This window comes from Astatotilapia calliptera, chromosome 11, assembly GCF_964374335.1.
Source record: "Astatotilapia calliptera chromosome 11, fAstCal68.1, whole genome shotgun sequence".
Lineage (NCBI taxonomy): Eukaryota > Metazoa > Chordata > Actinopteri > Cichliformes > Cichlidae > Astatotilapia > Astatotilapia calliptera.
The window spans coordinates 25,590,821-25,605,285 of NC_137432.1; the positions used below are offsets into that span (position 1 = coordinate 25,590,821).

The 14,465-nt window shown below is 39.4% G+C and overlaps 1 protein-coding gene across 1 annotated transcript; it reads right to left on the reverse strand.

The window, feature by feature from the left end:
* Positions 1–15: 15 nt before the first annotated feature.
* Positions 16–14,428, reverse strand: abhd16a (abhydrolase domain containing 16A, phospholipase). Its single transcript, XM_026183919.2, has 20 exons — positions 14,273–14,428; positions 11,767–11,823; positions 11,596–11,662; positions 9,780–9,866; positions 9,422–9,507; positions 9,249–9,322; positions 8,967–9,074; positions 8,387–8,501; positions 8,203–8,304; positions 8,030–8,093; positions 7,867–7,916; positions 7,421–7,544; positions 6,848–6,952; positions 6,698–6,761; positions 6,470–6,526; positions 3,633–3,695; positions 3,455–3,531; positions 1,443–1,541; positions 1,299–1,345; positions 16–667 (listed from the first exon to the last, which is right to left on the reverse strand). The coding sequence occupies exons 1-20, from the start codon at positions 14,372–14,374 to the stop codon at positions 584–586; spliced, it is 1,632 nt and encodes a 543-aa protein (XP_026039704.1). The 5' UTR covers positions 14,375–14,428; the 3' UTR covers positions 16–583.
* Positions 14,429–14,465: the final 37 nt, after the last annotated feature.

Genomic DNA, 14,465 nt, shown 5'->3' on the forward strand with positions numbered 1-14,465 from the left:
GAATCAAATCCCTTGTCAAATTTTCATTCGGCATATTTAATAGAACATTTAAGAGCATCATTTTAGGATACAGCTTTGTTCAGAAAGACGGTGCCCACAGAAAGGAAATGAACCTGAATGGCTTCGGCTGCATTTTTAAAGACTTAAGTTCTTCTGGCCTGACAATATTAGGAATTTTTTAAATCCACTTACAACATATTTCTACTTACAGCTGCTTTAGAAATACAGCCAAAGAGGGGGAGACTGGAAGGAGTGAGTAATGGCTTGTGCATTTATTTAAAATGCATCTTTCTTTTCTTTTTAAAAGGAGAAACACTGAAAAGTAGAATTCATTACAAAAACTAAAATAAAACATGTTATAATTTACAGGGATTTGTCTGAGGGGGCATAAATAGTAGACCAGATACTTCTAGATGCCATCACGGCAAAACTATACGCGACAACTCGTCTTAGAAAAATCCTAGAACAAAATCACAGCAGTACATTCACGCTGTGCCAGGAACAAACTCTGACCACCGGCCATACGAGTCCTCTGTCTTTGCCCTCGTCCATCCATCAGTGGGCTTTCCCCCCCTTTTTTTTTTTACAGTCTCCAAGGCGGGTGGAACTCGATGGCGGGGAGAGGAGTGCAGTGTGTTGCTTCGAAGTTTCGCATGTACTTTCGTGCCTTGAGAGAAAGAAAAAGACAGCAGGGATGGAGGAGGAATGTGGAATGAGAGGTGTGGGAGGGCAATGAACAAAAAGTGCAGAACTTGATTATATTAGGTTTGGTCTATCTGGCTCAGTGCCTTACAAATCTCTCCCATCTCTTAAGGGTTTACACAGGAGGTGAATAAAGCCTAATTTAGAAGGCATTACCAGGGGAGGAAAAGCATAGCATTAGCTGTAATTGATGGCACTCCTCTTGTTTGATGTTAAATGACTTCAATAAGCTGAGCGCAGTGAAATATATTACACCAGTCAACCTGAGAGCACAGGTGAGCTGGTTACTATGGCGACCAGGAAAGTGTTCTTTAGTGGTAATGCTGTCTGAATAGCTGTGATCTTTTTTTTCTTTTTTTTTTTTAAAATGGGGATGCAATAGAAGGGGGGAAGGTAAACTGACCTAAAACGAGAAGATGGGGCTTACCGAGAAAAGGAAATGAGACGCTGAGCGTAAAAGAAGGAACTTGAATGTATTAAAATCAAACTTGGACAGATCAGATAAAGACAACAAGTGGCTGCCCTTTAAGCCACACAGGGGAATAACTGTTCTCACGGAGATGTAGCACACTGATAACAGCGGATGACTTCCTTACCAAGAATAGAGCCAGCTGCCGCCTTCCCTCTAGAGTCATATCTTCACCTGGTAACATTAACAGTGCATCAGACCGTATTAAAAACACTTTATGTTTGTGGGGAGTTTATTTGCCTTTTAAATGTGAAAGCAGCCCAGGGCTTACCAACACTCCATGGAAACGAAACATCTCTGTCTGCCTGATAGGACTGCAGCACAGACACGCACCAGTCGTCGTCCACTTCATAGCCACTGTACACAGACGCTGCAGACAAAGAGCTGGTGTTATTATACAGTTAATAATACAAATTTACGAGCAAGTTGGTGTCCTAAATATAGCCAAAATTTACACTTTGAATACATTTAGGACCACATGTTTTTGGACAATTACACCAATTTTGTAGCTTGGATTGGGAGTGAAGGGCAGACTTAGCTTGAATTCAAGCTGTTTTTAAAATACATTGCATTTACTGCTAAGGAATAACAGCCACTTTAAAACGCTGTCCTCATTTCCCAACGCTCAAAAGTAAAATGACAAAGTATAATACTTTAATGAAATCCTTTACATTCAGTTAGTACCCGTCCAGATACCATAGGCATCACTAAATGCCGTATTTCCTACCTTGCTCTGCCAAGCCTATAATTGCAGCCACCTTTAGTTACTGCTTATTTATGGCTCTTTGCTGCAGTGAGTTGCATGTAAAAATTGAAAATGATGCTCTATTTGTGTTGAGATCAAATGACTGCCATCCAATTTCTTTAGATTTAACCACTCTGGTCATTATCCCTTTGCACTGCGAAGTGCTACCTGATCGGTTTAACAGCATCTGGCTGAATCTGCAGCTCTGTATACGTCCCAGTTCATGTTGCCATTTCTAGCAGTCAGCAGTCACAAAAACATCAAACATCAGTGACCTAGTTACACTGTCATAACATTCCCTCCACCATGTTTTATAGAAAACATGGTATGCTTCAAATCACGAGCAGTTTCTGTTTCTCCATAGGTTTACTCTTCCTCCCATCATTCAGACTTTTTATTTCAGGACTGTGCACATGTCCTTACTAGTTCTTGTGTGTAACCAGTGGTTTGCACCTTATTGTAAACCCTCTGTATTTACATTCACAAAGGCCCCTCTTGGTTATAGATCTTCACAATGATCTGCCTACCTCTGGTGAGTGCATTCCTTCTTTTTAAGAAAGAATCAGATTGTTTATTTGACCACTTCTAGAGTTTACATTCCCTCTGATGAGTCTGTGTTTTTGTCTAATGATGGTCTATAAACATCTCTCTGGTCTTCTCATTGAGAGTAAAACGCTACCAAATATAACTTCAGCTCCTAGTGGTTTAATGGTCACTTAATAAGAAGGGCACAGGCCTCACCAGGCCATGAAACTGTAAACCACTGGTCCAATTACTTCTAAGCATCTGAAAACAGGTGATACAGTACTTTTGGTAAGCGTGCTTTTTTGATTGTTTGATTCAAAATCTCCTGTCAAGTGTGCAAACTGTTTAAATACCTAAGGGCATAACTGTAGATGTCCGAGTCCAACCACCACAAGGCTGGAAATTCCCTCTACAATAAATTCACTCGTTCTTAACGTATTTATGATTATATTGCAGAATCTGCCCAATTTTCTCCCATTTCACAACATTAATGCATCTCTCCTGGACCCAGATCAGGTTATCAATTTTCAAAACTTAATCACTTTAGTTTTTGGGCGGATCGCACCTCCAGTAAAAATTTCATGCAGGGTTGGCCATAATGTGACAAATCCATAAAGTTATCAAAAGTTTTACCCATAAAAATGAATAAAACAATAAAAACCTATTTAATTTAAATGACCTCCGAGTCAAAACAAAGGTTTTCTGCATTGTACAAATTCTGAAGGTGTAAACAGGTGCATGATCATCGTTTTTACAAACACGAGGTTGTGCGCTGTAACTCTGTACCTCGGGGTAAAATTTTCAACAAGGTCTACTGTAATATCCTGAGGCAAACGATCTGTGCTGTGAAGATTTTCAGCCGGAGCAACACAATCTGAATCATTTGTTGAGTAATCAGAACACAAGATCTGTCCAAGGAAACCATCACGAAGAGGAAATGTGAATTATAGTTTTTAGATGTTTAAAAGGAGGAGTCAGACTTTTACAATAACACCTTTTACTGTGCCACATACCTTCTTCTAATGGACTGGAGGCTCCGAGCCATTGTCTGACTACTCTGATCCCTTCATCTGTCATTATTTTGGGATACCTGTCCAGAAAAATGATATCGCCAGTTAAAAAGTGTATTACTCAAGTGCAAATTGACTGAACAGCGAGAACAATGAGAACATTGAAGGCTAAGAGACCAACCTGAACTGTAGCAGCTTGAGCAGGAGGTCATTGCCTCTGTTAGACATGATGTCCTCAGGACCCCTGAAATGCAAAATAAAACTCAAAGGTTAATTACTTAAAAAAAATAAATCCAACAATAAAAAGGTTATTTTAAAACTACATGTGAAACAACAAAATATGAATAGAGTAAAAAATGTGACGACAGCCTCTCCTCACAGCGAGGAAACATAGGCGTGGCTGGTGCTACTGACTGCAGGACAATCACAAGGAAACTGCACAGGTCACCCTGCAGGAGGCAACCTATCTCCAAACAACGATGATCCAACTCAGACTGACTGCAATCACACTCAGACAGATTCTAAAGGTTTGCAAATAACTGCTGTCTAATTTATCTGCAGACAGAGCGCCAACAGATTGCAATCAATATGGAAAGGGTTGCGCTGTTAAACGCAACCCTTCGATGGGTCTCTTTGCAACAGGAGACTCCACTCAACTAGTTGCCAACTGGTGGTGTTCTGCTTGTACTCCTATATAAAGTAAGACTGCCGAGTGCCTTTAAGATTCTGTAGTTAAACTCACATCCTGTAGCAACTTTGTAAGAATTTGTGTTTTAAATCCATCTGAATCTGTCTTCACTCAGACTGCTGTATTATTCATATATTTAATCAAACACATTTCATCACATTACAAATTTTCACATTTAAATAATATTTCTTCACAATAAAATAAATAGAAGCAAGCAAATCCATTCACAGACACAAAACTTTCATAACCTTCACTGAAATCATGACTACAGGATGTTATTACTGGAAATAGTTTGGACTAAAAGCACAGGAACTTGTGAAAAATCCAGACAGTTATCATCATCAGATAAATACTGATTTTTAATCAGATTTTTAATGCTGTAAGTAACAAACACTGACTTTCCTTTCACGTTCCCTGTAGTGGTTACAAGGCAAACTGAACTGAAACACCCGGTGCAAGGGCTTCAAATCAAATATCGCTGCACTGAATATTTTCTGCAGTTTGAGTCAAAAGCTCAACTTGGCATTCATGTTCCCTGGAGAAATCTACAATACAGCTATCTCATAACTGTAATGAACCGAACCAAAGGAAGTAAGAAGTTCCGGTTACTGCTTATCCAAGAAATATGTCAATTTGTGACTGAGGGTGAACTTTCTACTTCTCTCTGTATTGTGAGAGTTTGCTTTCGTCAACTACATTATGGAAGTGCTGTGGAAATAAACAACTGTTTGCTTGGTACACAATTGTTAAAATCTTTTTTTATATTACTTACAATCTAATCCATATTAATCAACTTTCTTCTGAATGACTGTCCCTCACAACCGTGAAGCTTAAATAGGAGGGTTTAATGTGGGATCTTGTACTCACAGCCAGAGCTGTGTGCCTGAGAGTCAGCCACGTTACCAGAATCCACTGTCACTGCTATTATACAGACCTAAGAGTAGAAAAAAACCCTGAAGCTGTATTTAAAGCAGTCTGGAGCCTGAGCTTTTTATTTGTTTCTTTTAATTATTTTCTGCATGACTTTATCAACCTCTCAAATCGTTGAGGAGGAATTTTGGCCCACTCTTCTTTACAGCTTTGCTTCAGTTCATTGAAGTTTGTGGGTGTTTGTTTGTCCACAGCTCTTTTAACGTTTTTGCCACAGCGTTTCAATCAGATTGAGATCTGGACTTTGGACAATTGCAGCACCTTGATTATTTTCTTTTTCAACCATCCTTCTGTAGATTTGCTGCTGTGCTTCAGATCAAACCCAATTTCAGCCATGTTTAGCTGAAGAACAGATGGCCTCACATTTGACTCTTGAATACTTTGGAAAACAGAGGAGTTACAACTCAATGACTGCAAGGCAAAATGGTTCTGTGTCTGCAAAACAAGACCAAAGCAGCCCCTTCACCCCTGTGCTTGGCAGTTAGTATGAGGTGTTTGTGCTAATATGCCGTGTTTGGTTTACACCAATCTCCACTTTGGTCTCATCTGTCTAAAGGACATTGTTCCAGAAGTCTTGTTGTTTGTTCAGATGCAACTTTGCAGGCATCTGGGAGGTTTTCTCCCGGCAAACCTTTCCAAACAAGCCACACTTGTTCAATCTTCTTCTAATTGTACTCAACTTTGCAGGCTTCAGCAAGTTAAATGTTACAAGTCCGAGCTGTAGTATCTCTGTAGGTTTCTTGTAGTGTCCCTGAGCATAGAGCATGCCCAGGATGACTCTGGGATGAATATTTATGTTCACTATGTTAATGCACACCTCTGTAGCAAATTCTATGGATGAAGTAAGGGTATACTATGGGTGATAATTCACTGTACTTAATAATTATATATTATAGATACTTGTGTGTGTCAGTGTGTCCAGGTCACCAACTATCTTCCCAGGTTTTGGGAAACTGATATGGGGTAACTAGACATGCCCCATCTCCTTCATCTTTGAGCATTTTTAATTTGAGATGTCATTTAGCGCTTTCTTTCTCCTTCTCTAAATCCAGCTTCCCCTAAAAAAAGTCTCCGCTTAGGAAAGTCCACACCGGAAATGTTTTATTTGTCACGCATTGGTGGTTGATGCAGTTACCAGATATTCCAAGCTCTGGTTACCTAGGTAACCGTATCTCATGTCAACCAACAATACCCTTCATTCTCATTGATAGTTGCTTTAATTGCTCACCCCAGTGGTGAGAAAACCTGCCCACTTCATGTCACCAGCAATCACTGAACTTTCTGTGGTCTGACTGCATCATGTGTGGACATTTCTGCAGTGGGCTGGGCAGTAAAAAGCAAACCTGCCATGCTGAGCCATTTGAAGGACTTTATAAGTTCCATGACATGTGTGGACTTACGTTGTGGTGATGATCTCATCTCTGGTTCTCCTGATCAGCAGGACTGGTCCCTGGTATCTGCACAAAGAGTTGCATGCGCTTGTGTTAATCATCAACCACACAACTGTGAGCAATCCACTAAAAAAAATGTAGTTTTGCTATTGTTAGCGGCTGTATTACATAACATTCAGTGATTCAGAGTTTGACTTTTCACGATTAGTGTCACTGCAATCAGACTGTCCCACTCACTTAAGAACCTGCGCAGCGTTGTTGAGGTTCATGTATTGCCTAACTGTGTGTTGTACTAACGGCCCTGAAAGAGACCAAATACACTCAAGTTACTGACTTCTACAAAAAGTTGCTACATAGAGTTTGAGATCTTTAACATCTAGGACTCACTCCAGCTGTCAGGCATGACCTTGAGGGCCAGAGGCAGGAGGTCATCAAAGGAGGCATCCAACACTAATGATTGGATCTCTGGATATGACATCACTGCCCAGCTGGCTAAAAAGAGAAATAAAGAGACAGAGGAACAAAAAAAAAAAAAAAAAAAAAAAAGAGAAGAAAACACAGATAAGGGATAAACATAAGCCCGAGGAAGGACTACATACCATAATTCACACTTAACATTAAAGTGCTGATCATGTACTGTACTTCAGCTGAATACCCAAAAGCTAAAGAGAGTGCCGCGCACACACAAAGCCTCAGGATAAGGTTGACTAATCTTAATTTTAGCGATTTATTCCAGCCATGCTCTGACAAGGGCCATGAGGCTGAAACATTAGCATGTTTGTTGACATGGTCAGAATAAACAGGTGAAATTAAGATTACTCTACAGTATCCTGAAGCTCTGTGTGGGTGCTACATTTTTACCTCTGGGTATTCAAGGTTAGAATTAAAAAAAAATTTTTAGCACAAAAAACTGGAAAAAAAATTAAAAAATTAGCATGTGTTGTTCTTGTCTTTGAGAACCTGTGAATCCTCCAATAGACCAGGCATATATAACAATGTCGCTGAGGCTGAATCCCAGTTTGTGTACTGCAAACTGGATCACCACATCCATGGCGTTGGCCTCATTCTGGGGAAACGGGACTCCCTGAAAGGAAAATACAGGTTTAAAAAAAAACAAAAAACCCGCCCATCATGCATGACTAAATTAACAGGCTCAACCTACACATAAACAATGACACTTTAAGTAACCTCCCAAATGATTTTATCTTTAATGGGAGTGTACACGTTCCTCTTGAACAATACTCCCTGGCTAAAACTAGAATTTCCACATACTGGTATTTTCCACTGAGCTGTTTATTTGTTCTAACTCAAGCACACAGCAGTACAGTATGCAGCACATACATTGTAGACCTATTTTATGATAAAAAAAATAAATAAATAAAAAAAAATCTACCAACACTGCTTACCGTGCTGCCTCCAAAGCCAGGGTGATTCCAGCCCAGTACAGAGTAGCCACCTACAGTGTACATCAGCACAATACTGAACTATAACTGCGACAATTTCCCACTGCACGAAATTTAAATGTCACTACAAAATATTTCAGCTCTTGGAAAGTAAAGCATTCCTTACCCTCCAGCGGCGTATTCATGCAGCCCACCTCATAAAAGCCTGCGTTCCCCTCACAGCAGATGACCTGTGGCAGAATTAGAGAACCAGCTGTAACGTGACCAACGCGACAGAAATGATGTCGGACCCTGGAACAAGCCCAAGGCATAAAATAACAAATCACTGCAGACATTTACCAGAGTCTGGCCATTCTGTCCCCCATCTCTCCTTCGATCCACAAACATTGTGTCAATCTCATTACCGTCACAGGCCACCAGCTTGTTTCTTTGGCCGTCAAACTGTGACAAAGTGGGACAAAAATGATTGAGTGTGTGCATTTATTATACTCTATATGAGAAACCAAATATGCTTCTTTCCCACCTCTTCTATTAATTTAGCCTGACCCTGCTGCAGCATTGGTCTCATGGCTTTCTGCAGTAAACCCACAGAACCGGGGTACAGCATCCTCCTCCCAAACGTGTGGGCAATGACAAAACTGCAGACAAAGACAGATAATGACACTGTGGCATAACTGCTAACAGGCTAAAAAATATTTTCAGAAAAAAAAAAAAAAAAAAAAGGGTTGAAGGGGATGGAATAGGATGCCTAAGGTTAAGAGTTTGTGCTCCATTGGTGCTCCATTGGTGCTCCATTGGTGCGTTGCAATTAACAAATCATTGATCAGTGTTACCCCTTTTCCACAGATGTGGTGTTGGGTCCAGGCATTTTCACCACAAAAGATATTATTTTTTATGGAAGAGTCTTCCACACAAAATTCATCAATTACTGCCAGAGGCTGCACCCGATGTGCCCATGGAAATTACCCAAATTTCCACTTGCTGTGATATTAACAATCCATTCTTAAACATGCAGAAATGGATCTCAACAGGCAAGCCTGCATCAGTACCAGCACAGACACCATGTAGGTGGAAAAGAGATGTAACACAAACTCTGCATTTACCTGATGATGTGGCATGGTAAAGTGCGGACAGAGTGGAGGACACTGTCTGCTGCTCCTCTTAATCTGGGCTCTGGCCTCAGCAGAGAAACGCCAGCCTTGGACAGCTTTCTGTCAGACAGGTAGTCAAAGGCTTACAATGAATCAAGTGAGCCACAAAGCATTTGACATTCAGTGGCTGTATTCATCCAGTGTACTACCCAGTGCTTTGAATTCATATATTTAAAATAAGCAGAGAAGAGAAAAGCAGCGACCTCAGGTTCACTACAGATTAAACAAACTTACGGACTGCTGACTTCAGTCCAGCTGAAATCCAAAGGCCAATGTGAGAAGTCAAAGTCATAGCATCTCAGTTTTTTCTGGAAGGAAAGCAGAAAATATGTCTTAGTCATTTATCTCTCTTAATTCTCAAAACAGTATTAATGTTGAGCTTCTGAGTTCAGCTGCTATGATCTCACCTTGCTTGCTGGGGTGTGATTCTTCTTGGTTTCCTCAAGAATTGTGATAAACTGAACATAATCAGTGTTCCTAAATCTCCCCCACCCTTTGGCGATAAATGAAAAGAGCAAAGGGAGGCAGGGGGAAAGCAAAGACAGATGGAGTTATAGCAAAGTCCATGTGAGACACAAAACACATTTCACTGCAAATCCTCAAGGGTACGTTTAGTATGCCTCGTGGGTGTAGACCTTGTTCAACTGTCTCAATGGTAATAAAATCTTATTGGCATGCAGCATACACAGCATTGGTTTTGATCTCGAAAGATGAATGAACTGAATTACTCATCGTCTCCCAGCGAGTTCAAATCAGCAGCCTCACCTCTAAGACAGGCCACTCCAAGAAGACACACAAGAACAGTTCCCACATACTGACTCACAGGAACCAGTTTACTGCTACAGATGAAGCCTAAAGACAGACAAAGTAACAGTGATGCAAACACCATCATAGTGTACCCCTTCATCTGTCTGCCAGACTCGAGGCTCATTAACAAGCACTGATAAAAAGATTCACAAGCTGACAGCTACCCTACAACCATGTGCATAAATCAATACCATAAGCACTTTACACTAAGGAGTAACACACAACCTCAAGCAATTACTTTCTTGATGCACAGTCTTACTGGGTGTTTCAGTTGATTAGCTTTATATTATTCCCACATGCATGTGAACAGCAGTTCCTAAGTACATCTCCTAATGGTAGTTTTCCCCCCTTTCTCAGCAGAAAGAGAAATATGGCCACATGTGTCTAAGTGGAAATTATGATGATGATTATTTGAAACCATTCTAAGCAAATTAATGAAAAAATAGCAGTGAGAAGGAGGTAATATTCTGTAGTAAAACCTAAAAGAAAATATCAAGTGAATAAAAAAAACAAATCTTAAATTACAAGTAAAAACTTGAATATTCTTTGAGATACACATGAACCCATAAATGCATCTGAAAAAACCCTAAAAATCTGAAATTAACGCCTTTTTGTTAATTTTTTGTGACCACATTTCTTCATTTTGCAGGGTCGGATATCATAGATGGTAAACACTGTTATTGCATCTAATCAGGGAAAGCTTTAGAAAAATCATTAATCTTATGATTTGAGGACAGAAGGGTAAAATCAATATATTAACTTTAGTTAATATTTATTTTATTTCTCCGTGCACTCTCAGTGCTCCAGTTTATTTTTTTAATATGACTCTCTCAGGTTATGCACCTGTTTTGAAGCCTCGCATTTCTTTAAGAGAATAATTAGAATGTTCACATTTTGTACTCATAACTACTTTTCATAATATCTATAATGTCTTTACACTAGATTAATTACCATGTATTCTACCTTCAGTCACAGTTTCAAATTATAAATAACCCCAAAATGGTCCTAAAGCTTTTGAAAACGACATTCACTAAATCCATGAAGCTCACATTTTAGAAGTACAAAGAATGAGAAAATGGCTTCAGTGCTTCTTTTTTAATTTGCCATTTTTCACTGAGAGTACAAAGGAACAGAACTGGACAAAGAGACTGGTATAATTATATGAATCTATTTAAAAAAATTAAAAAAAAACACACGTAATGTAGAAAAAACCAGAACAATGAAAAATTCCCACATTAAATAATCAAAGTGATGCTCAAAGCTATTTTTACTGTGCATCAAACAAAAACTACTTGCTTCACTTTTTTTCAGAGCCAGCAAAATAACATTATTATTATTATTATTATTATTATTATTATTATTATTATTATCATCATCACAATGTATTATAATATATTCACTAAATTATCATCTGGCATCGTGAGACTCATTTTTAACTGCAACTTGTTGGAGCATCAACATATCTGGCACAAATAACAATTATTATCAATTCATTTAGCAATTATTTACTCCAATCTATAGATTAACTCAGGTCTTTTAAACATCAAACAATAGTGAAAATGTCTATTAAACATTCCCACACCCCGAGGCAGTGGCTTCAAATGCCTGAAATAATTTCAAATTTACAAAAATAACCTTCCCACTGGACACTTCCTCCAGTAATCACTTATAAAAAATGGCTGCTGACTAAATTCCAGTTAACCAGATAATCAACACACTGACTAACATTTCTAATAATTTCAGCTGTAGTCACACAATTCATGAATCAGCCTACCTTTCCTGTAAAGATAGCAAAGAAGAAGAGGAGAGCTGTAGTAGGACAGAGACCATAGTGCTGAAGCCTGGAGGAAGAAATCATAAACAAATCACTAATCATTAATTTAATCTACTTCTGTTTAACTCCACCTACTTCTTTCTATACAGTTCATTACGATATAATACTGACCCAGCCAAGAATGCTGTCAGTGTGTCTTTCCAGACCCCTAGGTTGGTAGTTCCATCCCTGGCAAAAGAGAAGGAAATACTGATCATATCATGCATCAATAGTTTCCCTGATGTTACGTAAAATCAAGTTATTAATAGAAAGAGAAAGGTTCTGAGTTATGCGTGTTCACTCTGTACACCTAAAATTTCTATTACAGCTCTGAATCATGCTGCCTGCAGAGGCTTTCTGATGACTTGGTGGTGGTGGTTGGGGAACTGGTGGATAACTTTATGAAGTGGTGTAGCAGGAATCAACTGCTACTAAATGTAAACAAGACTGAGAAGGTAATGGTCAAATTTGAACATTAACATTACGCACAAATACCTGCTGAGCACTTAATGACCTTCTTCACAGCACACAGAAACTGCAGGCAGCATCTTTGTTATTCATCTACCTTTCTTATTATAGCTGTTTGCAAAGCTGCTGATTGCTTTTTAAAGTTTGAATGCAAAGGCTAAATGTAGGCAGAAATATATGGAACCAGGATCATCTGTGGAAGCTCAGCTCAGTCAATGTATGCAACTAGAGATCTTCAAGCAGTCTGTGGTCTACTGGTGAAGAGATGCCAACAGGATCAATAAAGTCATTCACAAGGCTGCAACAATCATTAGGAAAAAGCTGAACACATTTCAGACAGTGAGATGAAGGTGGTCAATGAACAGATTTCTCCCCATAAAAGACAAAACATCCTATTCTGTCTATTATTCATTACACACAGAGTATGGAAACCGAGTGCTGGTTCCAAATTGTCCAGCCCTCAGAAATCGTATCAATAACAACATGTTTTTCTGACAGTTGGAAAACAGTGACATCACATTTATGTCACTGTGGACCTTCTGCACATCTTAATCTGCACATCTCTCGTTTTACTCAATTTACAGATCATAGACTCAAAGATAAAATTGATCTGGAATCAAAAAGCTAATCAACTGCTTTAGTCTGACTTAAAGGCAAAATTGATAATAGCATTAGTATCAATCTGCATTCACATTTCCAACACACTCATTCGCCTCTGCTGACAGGAAGCATTAGCTCTATAGAACTGCACACTTGTGCGACAGGTGAACACAAAGTTGTACTCATGAACGTAAACATCTGTACATATTCATACTGGATATATTATTCACTGCTTTGTTTTTGCACATCTGTTCCTATTGATCTTTTCCCTCTCCCTTTCAATCATCACCACATATAGTAACATGGCCACTTTATTAGGTGCAACTGCAGGTAGAACTATTTAGGCATGTAAACAAAGTGAAGACCATCTGCTGAATTTGAATCTTGTTCACATCTTGAATCTTGACACACATGGCCTACAGCTGCTTTAGACCACACCACGTGCCACTCGTATCAGCTAAGAATAGAAAAGGAGGCTAGAAATTGCACCGGCTCGAGTGTGCGGGATATTTTCTTGGTATACTTTGGGCGACTAACTAAGCTTTATTTAAAAACCACAGCCTACCCCAATATTGATGCTGACCATGTCAATCCCTTTATGGCCACTGTGTACCCTTCTTCCGATAGCTGCTTCCAGCAGTCACCATATCACAGAACTCAGACCTTATCAGTTTGGTTTCTTAAATATGGCAATGAGCTCACTGCACTCAAACGACCTACCACCCGCTCAACCAAAACCTTTGAGATGTGGTGAAATGGGATTCACATAATGCATGTAAGGCTGACAAACTTGCAGCAACTGCGTGAAGCTGTCATAACAGTACGAACCAAAATCCTTGAGGAATGTTTCCAGCACCTTGTGGAATCTGTACCACGAAGAACTAAAGCGAAACAGGGCCCAACCCGATACTAGCAAGGTGTACCTAATAAAGTGTGTAAGTCTATGTAGAAGTGTATGTATTCGATGCTGAGCGTCGAATTCTTTAGATCTCCAGCTCTCATTTAATTTCTAGGGATACTTTTAATTAATTCTTTTGTGGTTGCGGTGTCATTTCCTTCGCATCACTTATTCGATCTATCGTTAATTTCATGCAAGTTAGCAAACGTTAGCTTAGCTGTTAGCATTATAATTTGAAGACAGAATGTATTCTACAATTCTGTCTTCCCAAATGCTTTTTACAGTTTTTATGCCTTTAAATTGTCCCTGTTTGAGTTTAATATTTTTATTCAATTTATTTGTTTCTGTTTCGTTCCTCCTGGGTTCTCCTCGGCTCCTGGCTAGCGTTAGCAGAAGCGGTTTGACATCATCGAAGATAGATTGAATTTAAATGACCGCTCCTTAGACGACGAGACGAAACAAAACACAACGAGACCAAGGAAAGCGTGTCGTTGCGTTCTTGTCTTTTCATTCATTTCTAAAATGTCATTGCAATGCAGGGTTTCAATAACAAACACCTGACACTTCCGGGCCGCAGCTGCAGCTAAATGGAAGCGAAAGGATTAATTATTGCTCAATCTTTCGCACTCAGCTGCTTTAAAAATCATGCAAAAATACTGTACACATCCGTACCCTCCTTCCCGATCTCCCGTCAGGTCGAGACTGGTCCGGGGAACGATGAATTCGTTGAAGATGAGGCCCTAAAACACAGCGAAGCCACATCCAGACGGCCATTCTTCCACTACGAGAACTACGGAAGCCCGTACCCACCAAAACCTCAAACGCGAAACGCTCTTAAGAATATCTTGTTTAGAAATTAAAGCAA

Bases quoted from the DNA above. Each gene is read 5' to 3' on its own strand.
- abhd16a (XM_026183919.2), bottom strand. From the start codon at position 14,374: ATGGCCGTCTGGATGTGGCTTCGCTGTGTTTTAGGGCCTCATCTTCAA. The intron at 9,323-9,421 runs GTGAGATCATAG...CTTTCCTTCCAG, and splicing joins ATCACACCCCAGCAAGCAAG to AAAAAACTGAGATGCTATGA. The intron at 6,762-6,847 runs GTGAGTCCTAGA...GGTCTCTTTCAG, and splicing joins GGTCATGCCTGACAGCTGGA to GGCCGTTAGTACAACACACA.